Source organism: Panthera uncia, chromosome D4 (genome assembly GCF_023721935.1).
Source record: "Panthera uncia isolate 11264 chromosome D4, Puncia_PCG_1.0, whole genome shotgun sequence".
NCBI classification, from domain to species: Eukaryota; Metazoa; Chordata; class Mammalia; order Carnivora; family Felidae; genus Panthera; species Panthera uncia.
The window spans coordinates 85692497-85714452 of record NC_064807.1 but is presented as its reverse complement, the minus strand read 5'-3'; the positions used below and the strand labels follow the sequence as shown (position 1 = coordinate 85714452).

Genomic DNA, 21956 nt, shown 5'->3' with positions numbered 1-21956 from the left:
GTGACATGGGCCCACGGGGTTCCCCGCTTGCACACGCTGTCCCTCCTCCTGCTGTGACCAGATCTTCTTCTGAAGCCTTCTAGATCTTTCTAGAAGATTCGTTCTGCTCAGAGTTGCCGTCGTCATCGTCATCATCACGTGGCTGACTGCTGTATAGTTTGCCCTTCGGTCCGCACAACCGAACAGCTTTGGTGGAGTTTACTTGCAGCAGACAGTGTGGGATGATGATGATTTTTCATCCGTCCTTCCAGTATTTCTGGAGCCCCTGTCTTGGAAAGGCCCCGGGGGCGGGGGGGGGGGGGGGGGGGGGGGATGTGGGTGGGTGTGGCTTGGCATCCGCCCCCGGAGATCAGAGAGCAGACACATTTGCAGCGTTTACCAGAAGAGGGGTACAGAGTGACAGGGGGACATCACTCGGGGGGGGGGGGGGGAGGTGAGATCCCATCCTTAAGAGAACTCAGAGAACCCTCCAGGCTGCTGTACATCGGAGGGAAGGAGGGAAGGAAAGCATGGGCTCGTGCGGCTGGAGCTGAGAGGTCTTAGGAATAGGGGAATCTGAGACGAGAAAGTGGTACCTGTGCAGGGGGCCGGGGGTAAGAGCAGCGTTTGGATCTGACTTGGCAATAACGGAGGAGCTATTGAAAGCATTTGAGCAGGGTGTTGATACCTTAGGATCTTTACTGTCACATGTGCAGGACCAATCAAAGAACAGGGACGGAGGGTTAGAAAGACTAGCCTAGCGTTGCCAGAACGATGTCCTGTAGAAAGCTAACGAGGATGCTGTGGAAGAAGCCATCCGAGCTCGGGTTGGTTTGGGGAAGCCCTGGAATGAAGGGATCTTACAGATTCCCTTGCCACAGACCAAATGTTGATAGTGACAAGAAAGCACCAGGTTAAATGTTGCCGATGTTGCCTCCTTCCCACACCTCGGCCCCACCCCTACGGCACCCCCTGTAAACAGCGCCCCAGACAGTCTGCGCTCAGAACGCTGTTTGAGCCGTGGGGGCTAGACTTTTGGCAACTGTCTCCCGCAAACGGTCTTGGGGACCGCGATTCGAGAGTGGGCACCGAGATGCCGCGGTCAGCCAACCGCTCAGACTCCTGGCTGATGGGAAGCGGGGAACGAAGAAGGGGAGGAAAGCGGAGAGGGGTCCCGAAGGTGCCTTCCTGGGGTCCCCCTGAAGTGGGAAGGCAGGAGGAGGAAGTCGTGGTTTGGGATTTATATTATTTGTAATAATAACATAACCGTGAGCCCGGCGGTTCAGGTGCCAGGGCAACAGGGAGGTGGACACAGATCGCAGGGAGAAGTGGAACCTTCGCTCCAGACAAGAACCAGAAAGGGAGAAAGAGAAGTAGGGATGTCGTCTGAAAAGGGGTCATCAAAGCCTTGGGACTTTGTTGTCCGCAAGAGAGAGGAAGAGCGGCGCAAAGATCCCTCCTGCCCTTCCCCGGGGAGACACCTGGCTTCCCCTGGCTTCGCCCTCCCAGGAGGAACTGGAGAAGGGCCTTGGGGGGAGGGCCTAGAAGCTTCTGCGAGGGAGGAGGCCTTGGAGGGCAACGGGCGAGGGGGTGGGTGCCTCTGTTGCTGGCTGTCCTTTCTTCACGGCCGGGCTCCCCTGTGTGCCCCACCAGGATGCCGCGAGAAGCCTAAAATACTCTTGATCTTGCTTCCCCAGGGCAGAATGAAGGAACCATTTCAGTAGTAGAAGGAGAAACGCTGTACGTTATAGAGGAAGACAAAGGTGACGGGTGGACCCGCATCCGGAGGAACGAAGAAGAGGGTTATGTCCCCACTTCGTACGTCGAAGTCTATTTGGACAAAAATGCCAAAGGTGCTAAGACTTATATTTAATAACAACTTTAAAAAAAAAAAAAAACTTAAAAAAAGTTGGCGTTGTCTCGCTCCACAACTATGACGGTTACAGGCAGTCCTTCAAAGTCTCGATGGAGGACACCCGCGTGCGTGTTGTCGTTGGGCCGGGCGCGGTGGGCATGTAGGCGTCTCACACCCGGCTTTCCCTGGCTAGTTTTGACGATAATCAAGTTTCACTCGCTAATGAAATATTATGTGGAAAGCTTCCAACTGCCCCCTTACGATGCTGTCATTTGCAATCCACAAACAGTCCTTCCTCTGGCAGTTACCTGTAGGCATCCAGAAAAACAAAGTTGCCCTTCTAGCTTCTAGTCGACGTTTCTGAGTTTAAAACGTCCACGCGCGTCAGAGGGGTGCCGTGAGACCTCAGCCCTCCTGTTTGTAGCATCTGTGTCCCGTTGAACTGCCCTAGGACGTTCCGTTTTGTAACTTAACACATTGAACTCCGCAAGTTGGTCAGTTCGCTCTTGCAGTCGTCCGCTTTGGAAGAAGTCAGAAATAAAACCTCCCCCTCCTGGAGGAAAGAGTGAGGAGATTCCTATGTTGGTACTAAAAAGTGTGTCTTTTTTCCTTAAACACGTTTAAGATCGCGACTGGTTTCTTGTGATGAGCCTGTCACGGCTGCGTGATCCCAGACAACCCACTAAAACCCGGAAAAGCTCGGTGAACGATTAACCAGTTGACTTTGCCATCAGACCACCCGAGCTCCTCCCTCTGCGGTTGACCGAGCCCATCAGATGCCCTGGTGCTGTTCAGATAACTTAACAAAAATCAGTGCATTTCTGTTGGAGCCTTTGTGGCAAGCGGGGGCCGTAGGTAGCTCACGCTCCCCCAGGTGGGGCCATAAATAGAACCTGGTTCGCCACCAGCTGCCTCTTACACGCAGACCCCGGCTAATCACTTTTCAAAGGTGTTTTGTTTTATTTTAATCCCTGGCATTCTTTAAGACCCAAAATATGAATTTACGGACAACTGTTTGAGAATTGCTCGCTTGTTTTGTATAATTAACCATGGCCGGAGTAAAATAAAGCGTTTCACCGTCTTGAAAGGAATCTGGGTCACAAGGGGATTTGCATTTTTTAAATTGGCAAGATGGGTAGTGAAATTGATCACATGCATAGACGGGTACCGAGCCCAGTGCTTGTCCCCATTTCAAGAATCTACCCTGAGAGCCCAGAGAACCAGCTCAGAATAAAGGGGTCAGGTTGAGATTTTCCTTTTATTTGGCTTCGAAAACCATTTCGTGTCTTTCCTACTTTTAAGTGGGAAATCGGCTCCTGGTTTTTACGTTGTGAGCTCCTTTTATAAGCTCGAGTCAATTTACAGCTGACTTTACCAAAAAAATTTTCATAATAAATAAGGCTGATCTGAAAAGCAACCACAGCTCCTGGGTGGGGGCAGCACCTGGCAGGAGACAGCAGTGCTTTTGCTGCACATTCTAGCAGAAGGCACGGACCCAAGCGCACGGGAGACCCGAGATACTAAAATCCAAGCTTTCTGTCCGCTGCTGGACTCATTTCCGGACGATGAACTGCTTGCAGGAAGCAAATTAAACATTGAAGAAGTCTTCAAATGGCCAAGACAACGTTAGCCTTTTGAAGCCTCCCTTGGGAAGTATGACAGGGCATGAATTCTTTTTTTTTGTTTGTTTTTTCCCCCTTATGGTTGTGCAGCTTTGATTCAGAAGATGGCTCCGTTGGTTTGCGGGGGGTCTGGCGGCCAGTTTGGGCCTGTAAATGAAATGATCACGATTTGCAGCTGTGTGCCCCAGGCCCCTAGCAGAGGCCGCCACAGGATCGGGGACAGCGCAGTGACACTTTGTAGCTTCTGTTTAAGCCGGTCAGCGCAGCCCCGGGTGTTAGAAGAAATCCCACAACGATTCTCAAAGAATCAGGATGCCCATTTCTGCCCAGAGTGTAGACTCTGGTTTCCACTCGCCCAGTTAATCTGCTACAATAGAACACAAGTCTCAGCTTGTTCATGAAGTTTTCTCCTATTTTAGAGGCACACTTAGAGGTGACTAGTGTATACGTAGGGGCTGGTCTTCCCCACCTGGTTTCTAAATCTGGTCGGGACCCCCAAGAACACCCCCCCCCCCCCCCTCCCCCAGCAAACCCATCCCAGCCTGTGGACTGCTGCTTCCTGACGCCCAGAACTCAAAGCAGCTGTTGTGTGCCTGTGCACTTGTGTGTGTGTGTGTGTGTGTGTGTGTGTCTGTGTGTGTGATCTACTATGTGACTATTTAACGATTACCAAAATATTTAGACTAGAGGAGCGTCCAATGGGTCAGTTGGATTGTGACTTACCTTCTTTTATGGTTTTTTTTTTTTAATTGCTTTCTGTTAAATATGCCCGTAATCCCCTCCCCACCCCCACCGACCCCCCCCCACTATATTTGTATATACTGCAATTTAAGAACTAAAAGGATGCTAAGAACTAAAAGGATGCCTTGAATTCGTTGTTTTACCGTTTTACTCTTTTGTCTGTTTGTTTTATTGGTGATTCTGCTGCCTAATGACCTTTTTTGTTTTTGTAACCGCTGGGGAAGCCGGAAGGATTAGGTCCCCCTGCCGGCTGCCTCCTCTCTTGAGTTTATTGTAGACACTGGGGCTCTGAGTAAGTTTTGTTTGAATGCGGCCAACATGATTGTCTCGCTCTCCTTACCCTAAAAGAAACGAATCTGTCTGGCACCTTTCAGCTGTACCCTCGTATCTGCCTCTCTAATAAACGTATTTTTCTCAGTGTTGTGTATTTTAAGTGATTCTTCACCTTTCCGAGAAAATTATTCTGTGTAATACGGGTGTTTAACTCTTTTGTCTTCAGTAACGGGGAACTTTTCCGGCCAAATGCTTTTTAAAAATTCTGCCCTTCCCCGCCCCCACCCTTTAAAATGATGCCACCTTCTCTGTTTCTTGCCCTGTGTGCTCCTGAGGGCTTCCAGAATCCGCCTCTCTCTCTCCTCCTCTGCCCCCTCAAGATGAAGAACTTTCACTGTTCATTGCTGAGTCAACATTAAAGTGACAGGTTTTCCTTTTCTCGCCAAGATTGTACACTTTTGTAAAGCACAGAGAGTGTCAGCCGGGGACAGAATCCAGAACCGGGCCTTGAAATGCCTCGCGCCCTCCTGGGAACCTGGTCACATTTTTTTTCCCCCCCTTAGAAAGAGGGGGTCGGGGCGGGTGGGGGCAGCGTCTCCCATGCGGGCCTCTGTTCACCCCTGAAGGGAAGGCGGGTTCCCCAGGGAAAGTGGGAAGTGAAACCGTGAAAGTTCCTTATCTCAGACGTGCCCTGTGGTGACAGCCCCACTGTTCTGAAGCTGTCCCCCCTCCCGGGTGGTGCATTCTGGGAAACAGAGTGGCCCCCCCTGACCGCCTGCCTTCCTCTAAACCGTCTTTTTCTTTCTGTCTTTTTGTGTTGTAGATTCCTAGAGGCCTCGGGGAGCCTTCCCAGGAGAAACCCTCCGGTCTGCTTGTCTCCACAGGCCTGGGCGCCCGCGCTGGGCTGGACCGTGGCCCTGGACATCTCAGCCTGAAGTGACATTTCCCCCGCCCCCCTCCCCCCCCCCCCCCACCATGTAGCTGCTTGCCTTTTTCTTTTTCTTTTCTTTCGACAGCATGCCCCTCATGGCCCGGCTCCTTCCGTGGCCCAGTCCGGCCACCTCTGCGGGGAGCAGGTCTGTCCCTGTCCCCACCACACACAAAGGGCCACGGAAGGCAGCTAGACACGTGTTCCCTCCTCCCCGGGCTCCCGCCTCGGCCCTCAGTCTACCTGGAGCATCCTGGCCCGTCCATGGTTCACACTGTGCCTTTCGTGAAAACTTTGCCACTGGTCGCCTCCCCCCCCCTGCCCGGGAGACTAACAAAATCTGGACGAGGAAGGCCAGGTGCGCACCAGGTGAACTGAGCGCCCGAATGTCACTGACGTGTTCCCGTGTCCCGAGTCTGTTGAGTATTCAGTGGTCCTTTTCTGGTTATGGGTCCTCACCTCGCCCCAAACACTGGCCCTTGCAACATGTCATGGCCCGAGCGCGCCCACGGTGGCCACGGGGGCACGCACACGCATGCACGCGCGCACCACCCCCCCTCCGTGCACGCTCAGTACACACGTGTTTTTATCTGGGGCCCGTGCTCAGTGGCCCGGAAAGGTCTGGACTGGACGTCCTATTCCAGCCCGGGGGCCACGCACAAAAGCCTGCATCCACCTGCCTTCTCCCTGTCGTCTCATTAATGAGCACTGTGGACCCTGGCGCTTTACGAACGAGGGTCTCGCCTCGGCGTTAGCTGGTCGCAGGGCGAGAATTCCCGTCTTTCCATGAATTCCGAGATGTGCGTCTTAGGATTTTGGCGCTTTCCTCACCAAAGACCCTGTGCTGCCCGTGGCTCCGGCTTCTGTGTGTTCTCACGTGTTCTGCAGGCCACGGAGACTGGACTGCGTTTGCCTCTGGAGCTAGGTTGCCCGCCCCTTGCGGATCCTTGGGGACAACGTGAGGCCATGTAGCCTGTGGCCACTCATGCCTTAGAGCAGCGCAGCGTTCCTTCTTTTCTGGTGCAGAAACAGTCGGGAGAAATCACTGGCTGGGAGTGTCTGTGGACGAGACCCCATCCGAAGCCCAAGAAGGAAATCGGGCCTCTTTCTTGTCTCGTTTGGCTTTTGGTAACTAGGCGGTCACCTCGAACCTCCTCAATTTTTCTCGACGTTTACGAATCTAAGACCAGGGTGTCTTCTGGGAGCCGAAGGGACAGGGACAGGGACAGAAACGGGCAGGTGCTAAGGAGCTTGGGCCTGTGTCCAGCGGCCCCAAAGATGGCTCCTCTCAGCAAACCGGGGTTGACCAGACGCCTCCCTCAGAGCGGCTCGGCGACTAGAAACTTCCAGCAAGCAAACGCCCGGGGTTGAGCAAGTGAACCGAAGTCGCTTTGGGTTTAAAGGCGAGCCAGCGAGAGAGCATGAGCCGCCCCCCCTTCTGTCTCTCTGTCCTTCTGTCTGTCCCTAAAGGGGGCTACGCCCTTGGCTTGGCGATCACCTGCCGGAGAGGCTGCGGCCACTGGCTGTCGCGAGGCTGCTACGTTGGCGGCAGGCCTCCGGTCCCCACGGTGGCGGTGCACCCGTGGCCGACTCCTCAGTCTCGCGAGAGGGCCGGCGTGGCACGTGACCCGGAAGCCAGGCGGCCAAAGGGCGAAGGGGGGGCCGGGGCTCCCCTGCGTCCCTGCAAACCTACAGGTGCATGGTTAGTCCGGGCGGCCCCGGGGGCTCCACGGGCGGCTTCTGCAGCCGCCGGGTCACCAGGTGTCCCCAGGAACTTCTGAATCTCACCAGGCCAAGCTGACCACTCTCCACCCCACAGAAGATGCTAATGATTTTTAAAATCGAGTTGAGAGCCTCGGTAACGCATGCGCATTGCATCTTTCCCATCCCGGGTCAGAACAGATTCATTTCTCGCAACATAGGGGATACGGTAGAAGCTGCAGTGATGTGTCCTTTTCATGTCTGTTAAACCCGATATAGAATATACTCGTATCTTGTACCCCCTGCGCCTTCCTCTCCCCCCCCCCCCCCCCTTCTTTCCTTCTGTACCACCTGCGTCCAAAAAAGAATGCATCGTAAGCACTTCTCAGTGTTCGGCGTGGGGTTTGCGCTGTGAGGCCGAGCTCATCAAAGGAAATAAGTTATTATGTGATAGTTGAGACGTATCGTTCACTCTGGGAGTCCTACTGGGAGCTCATCTATCTATTCGTACGGACCAGTTCACGTAGGGTAGAGACGCGGAATTTCCGACCTGCTTCCCGGCCTCCCCGCCCCGCACCCCCGATGCCTGTGGTTTCCCTGCCGATGCTAGAATACTGTTGTCGTAAGAATGACTAAGTTTTAAGGAGCCTGCCCTGACAATGACCTAAAAACGAAACGAAAGACAGGAACTTGTCATTTACCCCGTTTTTCCTTTGCAGGATAAAAAGGTATGGAAAGCCGTAATGGGATTTTCCTTTGGATTTTGATGGCGCTCGCCTCGAAGCTTCCAGGCTGTGAGGCTCAGGCCAGATGAGCTGTAGCACAGGGGCCCCCTAATGCTTTCTGGTGACTTCCGTAATTACAGGAGAAAGTTTACTGAACGTGGAAAAAAAAAAAAAGTTACATCGATGCTAAGTATTTTTCCAGAAATCTTGGTTTCATACTTCCTCATGCCTCTGCCTCGGTGGGTTTCTTCATTAAAAAAAAAACAAAAACAAAAACAAAACTTCTTTAGAGAGTGATCCAAAATTCTATTTTAACCTGACGTTGAGCACCTTTAAACTTTTTAGTTTATCTGTGCGCGTGGCACTAATTCTAAGCTTTGGAGGCATCTCAAGTGTTGTAACGGCCCATTGCCATTGTGAAGGTTCTGGAACTGCCCATTTGTCTCTGGAGATGGAATTAAACCAAATAAAGTGCTTCCATTGGAAGGCTTATATTGACCTTGTAACTATACGTTAACCCTCTTAAATGTTAAATAAAAGTATAACCTCTGTTACGTTGTCACGGGACTGTTTTTGTTGTACTGGCGGGGTGACCCGGGTCACGGAAGCAGGCAGGGCCCCTGCGCTGGGGGGCGGAGGCGGCTGGGCCCGTCCGCACCTCGCTGATTTACTGTGTGAACCCAAGACGAGTCACGTAGCCGTCGAGACTGGGGCCGGGCTCGCTCTGACCACCCCCCCACCCGCTGGGGGAAAAGCTGCCTGTCGGGGACATTGTGATGAGAGATTCAAGTTGATTCAGTCCAGGGATCTGGGGAGGCTCCTTAGGAGCAGGAAGTTTGTCTTTCATGCACTTGGCAGCTACAGGTTTTCAGGGATCCTATGGTAGGAGTGGGGGGGGGGCTGGGAAAATGGGGCAAGTTTGCCGTTGGTTCACTGACGCTCTGCTGTGTCAGGTGCAAGTGCCCGGACCCACCCCCTGGCTAGTTTGGCTTCTGTGGGGCCGCAGACGGCGTGCGACATCGCAGGGTGGAGGCCCAGGCCTGCACGCACAGGATGTGCGCGGCGGGAGGCCGGGTCCCTACCGGCGCAGAGAATCCGGCCCCAGGCTCTGCGGGGGGAGGTACAGCGGTTTGTGCCCACACCTCTTGGGGCCCTAAGGCTCCTCCGAGCCATGTTCGGAGAACATTCTCGGGAGGGAGGGAAACAGTACCGCGGAGCGTGAGCAGGGGCAGCCTCGCCGGCGCCAAGCGGCTGCGGGGTGGGAGGCGAGGCCACCAATAAGAGGCCGGCCCTCCCTGGGGCCTTGGCCTCCTCCCCCAACCCCGGTGTGACTGGACTTTAAAGCCGGAGCTCCTGACTCAGGAGGCAGCGGACCCGTCGGTCAGGCTGCCCCGCTGGGGCCGGGAGTCTATGGGGGCAGGGCCGGGCCTCTCCGGGCGGGTGGGGGCCTCCCCCGGCCTCCCCGGCGCCGGCCGCACCCAGGCCCGGCAGCGCGGTCGCAGAGGCGGGGGCGACCCCTAGCGGGAGAGGGGGTCAGCGCGTCAGGGGAAGGACGCCCCCTGGCGGGGGACCCGGTAACGGGCAATACGATGGAGGTGGGCTGAGCCAGGGGGGCTCGAGGGTCTCTCTCTCTCTCTCTCTCTCTCTCTTTTACTAAAGCAAAAGAGATCCCTGGAGTCCGCCCCACGGGACAGCCTGGAGATCCAGCTCTGAACCGGGGCTGAAGGAGGGAGGCCAGCCTAGCTTCCTGGGACGCGCGTCCCCGTGCGCTGAGCCGCGGGGAAGTCCTGTCCCCCGCTGGAGGAGGCCTCCCCTTCCCTCCCTGGCCCCTGCTGCTCTTTACCGAGGCAGTAAGCCTGTGGCCAGCACCCTCTCAGACCAGGGATTAAAGTGTGAAGTCTGTGAAGCGACCCTTGGGTGTGTCGGGAGCTGTTTACAGCCATGAGGCCCTGGTTTATTATCTATTTCATTGTTTGTGTTTTCTAATTTTTTTCCATTTTTTTAAAAACATTTATTTATTATTCAGAGACAGAGCATGAGCGGGGCCGAGAGACGGTGGGGGGGGGGGGGGGACAGAATCCGAAGCAGGCTCCAGGCTGTCAGCACAGAGCCCGACGCGGGGCTCGAACTCACAGACCGCGAGATCATGACCTGAGCTGAAGTCGGACGCTTAACCGTCGGAGCCACCCAGGCGCCCCTCATTGTTTTTATTTTTTAAGGTGTGGAAGAAAACACAGGGATCTTCTCCTCATCAGCTCTTTGGCCCCGGAAGGAAGCAGCAGGGGCCGGAAGGATCCCGGGCAGCATCCTGCCTGGTGCAGGGGGAGGGGGGGGTTGGGCGCCCCGGCAGCGTGCACACCCTCTCACTGCCCCCAGGCCAGCCTGTGCCCGCTCCCACTCACCAGACACCAGGCTGCTCACTGGGGTCAGATCCCGGGAAGGGCTGGAGACAGCATCCTAACACGCCCCTGGGACAGCTTTCCAGAAGGCACCTGGTCCACAGCTCGGACTGCCCTTCCCACAGCTCCCCCCGGAAGGGCGTTCGTTTCTCCCGCACCTGCTCCTTCCCCGCAGTGACGCTCCTCTCCTGCACGGAAACCAGCCAGAGGGAGGCCCCATTCCAAAACACCACTGGCTTCCCTCAAGGCTCTGTCGGGGCTCAAAATGAGGTGGGGGGAGACTCACAGGCTTGTTTGTGCGGAATTGCAACGGGCACGAAGGTGGGAAGCCACACTTCCTGGGTGGCCCGCGCCTTGCCCGTGTATTTGCGAATGCGGGTTCGTGAGAAGCACGGGCAGATGGGACAGCAACCGCACACTCCCCGGCCGGGCCGTGGCTCTGGCTCCTCTAAAAGGTGCTGCTGGAGTGAGGCCCAGTCCCAGCCTAAGGGAGCAGCCCAACGGGGGCGGGGGGGGGGGGGGGGGGGAGCCGGCAGGAGGGAAAGACAGGAAGGGGCCTCCCCTGCTGCCCGGTGGTTGCTTCCCGTCCCCACCCAGTCCGCAGTCCGCGGGGGTGAACATCCACGGTCTCCTCTTTTGTCTCAGGATTCCAGCACCTAAGGTTGGCCGAGCCACTTAAAACCTGGTGTTTCTTTTTCAGATTATTTATTTGGAGAGAGAGAGTGCCTGTGTGTAAGCGGGGGAGGGGCAGAGAGAGGGAGAGAGAGAGAATCCACAGGTGGAGACAGCAGGTTCCACGCTGTCAGCGCAGAGCCTAACTCGGGGCACAGTCTCACGAACCGTGAGATCATGACCTGAGCCGAAACCAAGAGACGGACGCTGAACGGACTGAACCAGCCCAGCGTCCCAAAGCCTGGTGCGTCGAGGGAAGATGTAAAGCATTTTAAGGCCCAGTGGTACCTCCCAGTCTCTCCCCCACCTTCCTGTAGTCCAGTGACTGTCTCCAAAACTCCGAATCAGCAGAACTGGTTCTCTCTCATCCTCCAAGGTAAGCAAGAAAAGCCAGTCGTGAAATCTGCACCATGGGAATTCTGTGTAGACGACGTTCCAATGCGAGCAAAGCTAAAGATACTGCTTAGACACAGACGCACGCGGCCACGGAGGCCAGGGGCTACCTCTGGGGTGGGGCGAGGTGGCAGGCGTGCTCAGGAGGGACCCACAGCAGTCCGTGGGGACCGGTGATGGTGACACCGAGGAACCGTTCTCGGCGCTGAACACGCTTCTGCACACTCACGTGTGAGGGGATCTCACGAGCATGTGTGTTTCAAGTTAACACATAAAAGCCGCCAATTCTTCTCTCCCCACCAGACCCCAGGGAGTAGCAACAAAACCACCCCAAACCGTGGGGCGAATAAAACACGAGCGTCACTAAACGTCAGGGAGCTGGACACCGGCCACCGCGATGCAGTGACGCCGGCACAATGTCGGCCGTGCGCCCAGGGAAAGGTCCCCGGGGCCGCGAGGCGGCCTTGCCCGGCCCAGGGAGGGCGGCCCCTGCTCGGTGCGGGGTTACTCGGAGTGGCCAGGGCACGGCGCCAGGAGGGGACCGGCCTGTGGGATGCGGGGCCTCGACACCCCCGGCCCCCCCTCCCCGGTCCCCGCCCCTGCTTCTCTACGCGGCCGGGGAAAGGCCGGCGCGTGTAGGCAGACTCCTCTTCCTCTTCCGCTCCCGCGGCTTCCAGACACTGGTTCAGAGGCCCAGTCCAGTGGTCCAGAGGCCTCCACGCGGAGGCCCCGCTGGCACAGTTATCGGTGACGCCGATCACCCCGGCTCCGCACCCCCCCTACACCCCCCGCGCGGACGCACAGACAACAGCGTGGGCTGTGGGGGACGCATACGTATTTATTATGACATTCTGGACACAAACGAGGCCGCGCAGACCTGGGGCGAGCTCACAACCTGGCGCGGAATCTGTGCGTCCTGGCCAGGGTGACGTGCGGCCGCCCGGCTCTGAGGCGTGGTGGCCGCTGCGGCTCTCTGAAGACTGTGACAAAGGTCAAGGGATTCCACAGCGGCTGGTTCTTTGATCACATGCTGCCTCGGTGGGGAAGGAGCCAGGTAGAGATGGCAGGAGCGAGCTGCGAGCTTCAGCGTCGAGAGCCTCGGGGCTCTGCCTGAACGGCCTGGCAGTTCCACCGACATCTGCTTCTACAGAGACTGAAGGCCACGGCGTGTGGGGGCTTCGGTTCCAGGACCCCTTCCCCATCCCCCACTCACTCTGGCCCCGGGGCAGCCGCCCCAGCTGCTTCGTCCAGGGGCTTCAGTGCCGCGGGAAGCGAGACCCAGGCCCCCCGTGCTCACCCCGACTGCCCCAGCCGTGGCCTCGCTCGGCATCATCCAGAACATACTTCCACGACGGGCGCGCAACAGCGCGGGGAGGAAGGGGTAGCTTGTGTTTTCTAGCGCCAGCCCCCAGGGAAGCCGCGTGAGCAGCAAGAGACAGTGACAGCGGGGGACCTCTGTCTCATCATCCGGTTCCCCGGTGGGGGCAAGCTCCAGCCAATCCATGGGGCAGCACAGGGACGGAGCTGCCTCCAGAAGTCATCTCTACTGACAGATCCTGCCCCCACCCCGGATCCCGATCGCGCGTGAGTCCAGAGTCGCTAGTGTGCAGGAGAAACGCTGACAGCAGCGTGGGAGTCCGGAGCCTGTCTGTGGCCACGGAGTCGGGCGAAGCGGGGCCCAGGGAGGAGCTGGCCCCCGCACCCCGACCTCGCGTGCTCGGCACCCTGCTCCCCAGCTCTGGGCTGTGAGTCCGGGTGCTGGACGGCCACGGTCCCTGGCTGCGAGCCCCAGGGACAAAAGCCGGGCCCGAGTTAGCGCGAGGGCGGGTTGGGGACACGACGCTTGTGGCACACGGGGACGGACACCCAAGTTAACGAACGTCGCCGAGCCTCGGCCGTTTGAACAGCCTGCGGTGGATGCGCTTCCTGGTTGTGGCACGACTCGCTTGAACCGAAACAACTTTTCTGCCTCTTTACACATCTGGGTTTCCAAAGTGGCCGGCCTGTCTTCGGGGTACAAACGCGCCCTCTGCCGGGAGGAGGGCGAAGGCAGGGGCCTGTGGGGACACTTGGGGCACTCAGCCCGGCAGGGCCCACGAGAGGGTTTCTCCCAACAGCCTCCCGGAAGGTGTGTTCGGGGACGCGCTCTTCCAACACGCCAGGGACACGAGAGGGTCCCTGGAAAGGGAGGGGACTTACAGACTGGCCCACCAAGTCACACGGCCCGGGTCTCGGCTTCGATCTTCTGCTCCCCGTGTAAGCTCTCTGGGTCCTGGAGCTGGGCCACACTCTGTCGGATGGCGATCTCGGGGCCACCGCCATACAGGTTGTTCAGGTAGACCCAGGTCTCCTCCGAAATCTGCCCATAGTCAGCTCCTGCAGGGCCCAAGAGGGCACCGGGTCGGGGCCGGGCTCACGTCTGCCCCCTCACTCCCTTGATGACGCCATGGTCTTCGGCAGTGGGGGCTCCGGGAGGTGCAGGCCCCGACAGGGAGGGAGCGCAACTATGCGTTTCCGTGCAAAGCGGTGAAATGCAAATCCAGGATGCCCCAGCAGGACGTCTGTGCTCTCAGGACCCCAGAGGGTGCATCTCTGCGCCCCGTTTCCGGGGGTATGGGGTTCACACAAAGGGCAGGTGGAGGCCGACACAGGGCATGGGTATGAGCGGCGGGGGCTCCTGGGAAGACTGTGACTGGCAGCGGGGGGGCGGGGAGGGGGGGGAGCCCGGCCGGCCCAGAAGCCCAGGGCTGGAGCCGGCGAAACTCACCCTGCTTCAGTTGAATGTGGCCGCTTCCCCTGGCCTGTGCGATCCTGCTGTTGTCAATGGGTCCGGGGGGCTCTGGAACAGAAACAGCTCAGGCTCAGCACCTCTGGGCCTCTGCAGCGGCGGGAAGAAACCCCAGCCCCCCCCCACCCCCACCCCGGCCCTCCGCCTCTCAACAGGTAAGAGCCATTCTCAAGGCGTCACTCCAACACCTGTGGCCCCCGAGAGGCTGTCCGGGCCGCAGGGGGTCAGTGTGACGTCCTTCCAGGGGCAGGTGCGAGCTCGTGCGTGGAAGTCTGAGAGCCAGAAGGGACTCGTAGCATCCCTGGAGCCCGCATGGGGGACTTCAGGGACCCACGAGCTAGTTTCAGACCCCTCACTGTGGACGGCAGCTGCCACGCGCCGAGCACCCTTCCCGAAACCTCACGGAAGCCTCGACCACCTGACCTGAGAGCCGTCACAGAAGCAGGGGAAGTAACAGCCCAGGTAAGAGCCGGCAGGAATAAGGCTGGGGCCGGAGGTAAGGCTGTAGCTCCAGAGCCCGTTTCTCCATCAGAGCCAAGCCCCACTGCCTCCACCAACACGAGGGAGGCCTCGGGGTGTCCCTGGGACCTTGCCGCCTGGCACGGGCTGGACAGCGGTGAGGTCCCTCCCTCCCTCCCCTTTCCCGGAGTCCTGGCTGGAGCTTATGCCCTGAAAGGCAAATGTCCCGTTCACAGAACCCACTGGCTCTGCCGACCCTGCCAGGTCCCCGAGCCCCCCCCCCCGCCCCCCCCAGTCTGGGAGCCCAAGTGTGGGGCTTGAGGGTGGTGAGGGTGGCCGCAGGCAGGCCAGGGCTCAGGCTCGGCTGTTTCTGACTGCAGGGGACTGCAGAGGGCTCTGGGAGCTGCCTTGTGATGGGGCCTGTCTCCGCCTCTGTAACTCGTGGGGTCAGAGGACACTGTGTCCACTGTCTTTCCTAAGAGCTTGAAGCCATCTATCCACTAAAATCTAGTATTTAGGGCAAGAGAACCCTCAAAGGAAAGGGCCTGGCAGGAGGAAAGAATGGCCTCCTCTGGGCACCAGCAGGGACAGGAGAACAGGAGAGAAGGGGAGGGAAAGGGCGGAGCCAGACGGCTTCTCTCCCACTACAGCAAGAAGGCGTGGCTCCAGGACACTGGGTGGTCTGGCCCCCCGCTAGCTAGCCCGGTGGGGACAGCGACCCCAGCACGCCGGGCTGGAATAACACCCGTGCTCTTCGCTCCTCCAGGAGGCGGGCGCTCGCCTAAACCTGCTGGGCAGCCACCGACCACCCCAGGCACCCCCTCTCCCGCCTCCTGGGGCCCTCCCCGCAGATCTGAAGCCCCAGGGCCCTCCCGGCGGTCGGGCCGAGTGCCAGGCCCGTGCTCCACTCACCATTGTCCTTGCCCTTGACAAAGGCTTCCCACTCCCGGAACCACTGCATGCTGATGCAGTAGATGACGCCGGGGGACTCCTCGGCCTGGAAGGCTTTGTTGAGCTGGGCCGGCCAGGGGAGCAGAGGGGAGGGTCGGCGGGATGGTCCCAGCACCCCGCCAACCCGCACCCTCGACTCCCAGAAGACACCAGATCCTCCAGGCAGAAACCGCGGGGCCCCCAGACAAGCTCAGAGGAACGTCCCCCCGCGGCCCCGCCACCCGATGTCTTTCCAAGGACTTTAATCCAAGGGAGAAGGCACGCAGATGCGGCTCTCCCGCACTTCACGGACTGCGGCCGATCGCTCCCTCGTTAACTATTCTGACGCGTTTTGTTTTCTCGTGGGCACAGAGCGCAGTGTCCTTTAACGTCTTTCACCTACGCGTCTGCTACTGGATGATGGATGGCCCCCGGTCGCTTGTTCTGAACAGCCCCGTGGCCGGGGTGTGCCCGGGGCCCCAGCACCACACTGCACGAGCCCCTTTCCTACACGGCATCGCCCTGGGTCCTGTTTTGCCACCTGATTTTTCTCACTCAACGCCCCTTTCGGGGTCAGTGGGTAGCACCCATGGTTCTCAGTGGGAGGGGGAAGGGACACTGCCAGCGTCTGGAGGTCTTTTTCGTGTGGCTGGCACGGAGGCGGCCAGGGATGCTAACCGTCCTATCACCCGCAGTCCAGTCCCCACGACAAAGAACCATCCAGCCCCGAGCCACAGTGCCCGTGGCTTACCAGCACACCCGGCAGATGGACCTGAGCCTCCCGAAGCCCGCCCTCCTGCTGGTAAAATCTTAAATGTCCGGCCAGGCCTCTGGCCACTCTGTTCTCCCCACAGAACGCGTCTTCCAGACGGAGCCTGGCTGCACGCGGCTCTTCAGTCCCCAAATCCCCGCGTGGCCCCAGCGGAGGCGAGAGGCGCCCCACCCCCACCCGCACGCACCTTAATGAAGGTGTCGATCTCCGTCCGCCTGCGCTTGGCCAGTGCCTCTATCTCCACCTGGCAGATGGAGCACACGTACAGGTGGTTCACGGCAGGGCCGCCCCCAAACCTGCACCGGGAGGGAGGGCCAGGAGGGGGGAGCGGAGAGGGAGGGGGAGAGGGAGAGAGAGCGCGAGCCCTGAGGGGCGGGTTCCAGTAGGGGAGGCAGCAGAACTTGCCAGAGAGCCACGACTGCCCTCCACGTGGTGGGTTTCTCCTCCTCTGGGGAGGCTCCCCAACGCTGCAACCCTGGGTGCCCTGTGCACAGCCCGTTCGCTTTTCTGTCTTCCTCGCCAGTCTGGCAAGGGCACCCGTGTGCCAGCACGACCACGGCACCCGGCACAGGGCCTGCCCCGGCACGGGTGTGTCACAAACAGATGTTTAATGGCTGAAGAGGGATTAACGTTCTCGCTTCCTCTCTTGGCTGCTGGGTGGGAGCCCTTGCGGCCAAGAGCCCACCCGGCCAGACCCCGGGGACGATGCCAAAGGGACGCAGAAGGTTGTCCCTCTGCGGGCAGGAGGGTGGAGCTCCGCGGGATATGGGGACACATCTCCCTGTGGGGCTTGGCCCACCGTCCTGCAACCGGGCAGAGTCCGCGCCTGACCTGCCAGCGGCCGGGGCAAAGCCTGTCCCGACCCGTCTGAGCACGTGCTGGGCATGGCACGTCCTGCCCACCTGTCCGCAGAGCCACCTGGGCCTGAAGGCCACCCGAGCCGGGCCTGCCCCAAGCCGGCGCTCCCAGGACTATCTGTGACAGGGACCAACACGCTTGCTTTTGCCTGAGCCGGTTTTGTCCCTCCTGACCGGAAGGATCCAGCTGGATGCCCACCAGTGTCTTTTTCCCTGCAGTTCGTGTGCCAGGGAAGCCCCTGCAGCCGCTTCTGTGCGGCTCTGCCCGGAGTGGAGGGCGGCGTGGGGCCCACGGTGGCGTCCGTTCCCCGAGCTCCTTCCCTGCCCCGCCGAGCGCCGGGCCCTCCCAGAAGAGGCAGGCACGGCACCTACCTGTTGTAGAGGTGCTCCCAGACGTTCTGGGGCAGGATCACTACCAGGTCGTCGATGTAGTGGTATTTGTTGGGCGGGATGCCTGGGGAGGAAGGCAGAGGGACGGGGAGCTGGGGGCTCGGCCGCCCGCCCCGCGCCCCCACCGCAGAGAAGGCGCCCTCACCTCCGTGGGAGCAGAGGAAGGTGTGGTTGGTGATGGGCCCCGGCTCCGCGAAGGTGTTGAACTTGTTAAGCCATTCCCGGGACACGTAGAACCGCAGCAGGCTGGGCTCCCGCATGGCGGCCAGGGATACCACCTGCTGCCGCTCCCGCACAGCCTCCTCACTGCTCTTCCTGGGGCAGGGGTGAGGCGAGGGCCGGTGGGTGGGGTAGGGCAGAGGTGGGAGGGGGTTGGGGCAGGAGCATTGCGCGCAGCTGTGCCTGGGCTCACTCCATGCAGGGGCACCAGCCACAGCTGGCAGGGGTGTGTTCGGGGCCACCTACCGCCACTCCCCCTGCCTGAGCCCCACCCCTGCCCGAGTTCCGGCCACCGTCCCCTCCCACGGGACCACCACGGAAGACCCAAACTCAACTTCTTGGGCTTCCCACTTTCCCGCGGTGGCCACAGGGCTCTTTCTTCCAAACTGAAACCCTTGCTGCCCGAGTCTAGAGCCCTTCCAGGCCCCACTCACCCTGACGGAAGCCCCAGGGGCCAGGGGCGGGACGCCCAGGCCCGCAGGTCACCAGCTCTACCCCGACGGCCCGCCCAGGGCCCCCACCTGTAGAAGAGGACGTAGGCCTCGGCGTTCTGCACCACCGTCTCGTGGACCTCGGTGACATACTGGTCATCGAACTCGTACCACTGCCCGTTGATGACGTTCTGGCAGTAGGCGATGTAGTGGCCACCTGCGGCGGGAGGGGCGGGAGGGGCGGGCGGGTCACGGGTGGCCTAGGGGACGGGGACAGGGAGGGGCAGGGGTGGCCGGACTCACTGCCTGCTGTGCCGTGGTGGCAGATGACAGAGAGGAGGTCGTAGGTGGTGATCTGCGACGTGCACTCCTTGGCAAGGAATGGACGCAAGTCAAGTCCCTCGAGGGGGAAGGAGACGTGGCTGCTGATTTTGAACGAATACATGACCTCGTGCCGAAAGCGCTTCAGGTGGATGCACAGGATCTGCGGGGACCGGGGGCAGGTGTCGGTCCCCTAGACGGGGCTGGCTGGGGCCCTGCGAGCCCTGGTAACCAGGCGGGGTCTCGAGGCTAGGCTCTGGGACACCCGCCAGCCCGCTGTTCGGTCCACTCGGGTCTTGCCATTCAGGTGAAAACAAGGAACCTAGCGGCTAGAGCCTTCCAGAGGCCCAGGCGGGTGGATGGGTCACACCCACTGAGCCGCCTGAACAAGGGAAGAGCCCCGCGTGGGAGCCGAGCTGGCTCGCCACAAGGCACGAGGAGAGGCATGGGTGACGGCAGGGCCACGCCGATGGCACTGGCTGCCGAGACGGGCGTCCCAAACCTGCTCGGCACGGCCCCGAGCTCCCGCCTCTCGGGCACCGCTCCTCTCTGCTCGGGTTTCAGTGAGTCCATTCCTGCCTCGGAGCTTTGCCCGCCGGCTCCTTCCCCCCTCGCCCCCACGAGGCCCACACAGCCCCCGCGCTCAGGGCCCACTCAGACCGACTCCCCCAGAGAGGCCTCCCCGCACACCCACCTTCCCCGGGGTGGCACCCTCCGCCCCACGGCCGCCCCAGTCCCACTGGGACTGGCACAGTGCGGGAGGAGCCGAGGGAGGGCCCACGTCGCCGTCCAGACCCCTCCCAGCAGGCCTCTCAGCCAAAGCAGTGGACTCCCCCCTGAAGTGGTCAACTCTCCCCAGCCCCGGGCTTCTTGGGGGAGGAAGGATGCTCAGTGACAGGGAGTGGGGGGGGGCGGGGGCGCTGTGCTCCACTCACCTCGGGCAGCCGCAGGACCTTACAGTATTTCACCCCGTTCCGCAGCCTGGCAGGGACAACGGGCGAGAAGCAGTGAGTGTCCGGGTGTGGGGGTAGAGCGGCACCCTCCCAACAGGGGCACGTCTGTGAGGTCAGGGTCAAACTCCCCGGGCGAGCAGGGGAAGTACGCGGGACACAGACGGACGGAGGGGGCGGAATGGGAAGCGCGGGAGAGGCCCCGGGACACACACACACACTTACTTTTTACACCGTTCACAGCTGTACATGTTGTCACCTAGAGCAGTAAATGCAGACAACGGTTAGCGGGGACAGGGAATGGCAGAGGTGGACACGATCATTTATGCTGACGGCACACAACCCGACGGGCTGCCTGCAAGAGACTCACTTCAGTGTTAAGGGCACACAGGCTGGGAGAGAGGGATGGAAGGAGACATTCCCTGCAAATGGAAACCAAGAGAGCAGAGGTGGCCATATTGGTATCAGATAACACGGACTTTCGGTCCAAATCCGTCAGGAGAGACGAAGAGGGTCACCATGTGGTGATAAAGGGGTAATTCAAAAAGAAGAGGTAACTATTGTAAATATATGCATCCAACCCCACTGGACCTAAATATGGGAAGCGAATATTAACACAACTAAAGGCAGAAAGAGTCGGCAATACGGTAACAGTTGGGACTTTAACGCCCCACTTTCAACACTGGGCAGATCATCCAGGCAGAAAATTAATAAGGGAACCAGACCTGAAGGACTACAGACCAAGTGGGCCTAACAGACACAGACAGAACATTCTACCCAACAGCACCAGAATACACGTTCTCAAGTGTGCACGGCACATTCTCCAGGACAGATCCTTTGTGGGGCCACAGAGCAAACTTGGAACAAACCTGGGAAGACAGATATAGTATCCAGATCTTTTCCAAACACAGCGGTATGAAACGAGAAACCATTAACGGGAAGAAAACTAGAAAATTCACAAACATGTGGACATTAAACAACACACTCTTCAACAACTGACGGGTCAGAGAAAAACTCAAAAGAACTCAGGAAGCATCTCAAGACAAATGAAAATGAAAATATAACATACCACCACATATGGGATGCAGGAAAAGCAGGTCTAGGAGGGAATTTCATAGCAATAAGTGGCAACATTAAGAAAGCAAACAGATCTCAAACAACCTTTTTCGATGAAAGAGAAAATGAAAAATAAACTAAGGCCAAACTTGGCAGAAGGGAGGAAACGACAGAGATTAGAGCGTAAATAAACAGAGATGAGAAAAAAACAATAGAAAAAAAAAGATCAGTGAAACTAAGAGTCGGTTTTCAGAAAAGATAAAATTGAAAACGCTTTTAGCTAGATTAGCAAAAGCAGAGACAGAGAGGATGTAAGTAAATTATAAATGGAGGGGGGCTCTTACAACTGACACCACAGAAACACAAAGGATCACAAGAGGCACTGTGTCCAATTCGCTGTACCCCAAATTGGATAGATAACCCAGAAGAAACGGACAAATTTCTAGAGATATACAACCAAGACTGAATCATGAAGAAAGAGAAAATCTGAAGAGACCAGTAATAAGGAGATTAGAGCAGTATTCTTTCCACCTTGCAATAGTAGTAAAAAGTAAAAACTTCCCAACAAAAAAAGTCCAGGACCAGATGGTTTGCCGGTGAATTCTACCAAACATTTAAAAAAAAGAATTAACACCAATCCTTTTCAAACACTTCCAAAAAGCTGAGGAGGGAGCACTCTCAGACTCATTTTATGAGGCCAGCAGCACCCTGATACCAAAGTTAGATAAGGACACTAAAGGAAAAGAAAACGATGGGCCAATATCCCTGATGAATGTTGACGGGAAAATCGTCAAAAAAAAATTCTAGCAAACCGAATTCAGCATCATATTAAAAGGCTCACACACCATGATCAAAGGGAATTTAAACCTGGGAGGCAAGTATGATTTATCACACACAAATCAATACACAGGATACTCTACATTCATAGGATAAAGGGTAAAATCATATGATCCTCTCAACCCAGAGAGGAAAAGCATTTGATGAATTTCAACACCCTTTCACGATAAAAGGTCTCAGTAGGTTAGGTGTAGAGGGAACACGCCTCAGCATACCGGAGGCCACCTAAGACAGGCCCACGGCCAATGTCATCCTGAATGGTGAAAAGCTAGCAGCTTTTCTTTCAAAATCAGGACCACAACAAGGGCGCTCACTCTCACCAGGCCTATTCTAGCCAGTACTAGAAGTCCTAGCCAGAGCAATTAGGCAAGAAAAAGAAATAAAAGACGTCCAAAAAGGAGAAGAGGAGGTAAGGAGCTCAGGCTGTCTGTATGCGGATGACGCGATCCTACACATAGGAACCCTAAAGACTCCCCCAAAAAACTGTTAGCGCTGACAGATGAATTCAGGGAAGATGCAGAGCACAAACTCAACATATAAAAACCAGTGGCATTCCTGTGCACTGGCAGTGAAATATCTGAATGAGAAACCAAAAAAACAAACCCATTTACAATCGGGTCAAGGATGGTAAGACACACAGGAAGACGTTTAACCAGGG

General features: G+C 58.1%; 2 protein-coding genes across 10 annotated transcripts in view; one reads left to right on the top strand and one right to left on the bottom strand.

The window, feature by feature from the left end:
- Positions 1-8375, top strand: part of FNBP1 (formin binding protein 1) — a 140846-nt gene extending 132471 nt beyond the window's left edge. For 5 of the 6 annotated variants that reach the window (XM_049630203.1, XM_049630193.1, XM_049630184.1 and 2 more), the window contains one exon: positions 1677-4614. In XM_049630203.1, coding sequence (XP_049486160.1) covers positions 1677-1852 — 176 coding nt within the window. In that variant the 3' untranslated portion in view covers positions 1853-4614. Of the gene's footprint in view, positions 1-1676; positions 4615-5293 lie in introns of those variants that run through there. The other variant, XM_049630175.1, reaches the window with a different exon arrangement.
- Positions 8376-12106: 3731 nt separating this feature from the next.
- Positions 12107-21956, bottom strand: part of USP20 (ubiquitin specific peptidase 20) — a 44668-nt gene continuing 34818 nt past the window's right edge. For 3 of the 4 annotated variants that reach the window (XM_049630017.1, XM_049630023.1, XM_049630016.1), the window contains 11 exons: positions 19631-19664; positions 19391-19436; positions 18438-18618; positions 18225-18351; positions 17630-17799; positions 17467-17548; positions 16425-16533; positions 15448-15550; positions 14056-14127; positions 13488-13664; positions 12107-13345 (listed from right to left, as the gene is read on the bottom strand). In XM_049630017.1, coding sequence (XP_049485974.1) covers positions 13504-13664; positions 14056-14127; positions 15448-15550; positions 16425-16533; positions 17467-17548; positions 17630-17799; positions 18225-18351; positions 18438-18618; positions 19391-19436; positions 19631-19664 — 1085 coding nt within the window. In that variant the 3' untranslated portion in view covers positions 12107-13345; positions 13488-13503. The remainder of the gene's footprint in view (positions 13346-13487; positions 13665-14055; positions 14128-15447; positions 15551-16424; positions 16534-17466; positions 17549-17629; positions 17800-18224; positions 18352-18437; positions 18619-19390; positions 19437-19630; positions 19665-21956) is intronic. The other variant, XM_049630029.1, reaches the window with a different exon arrangement.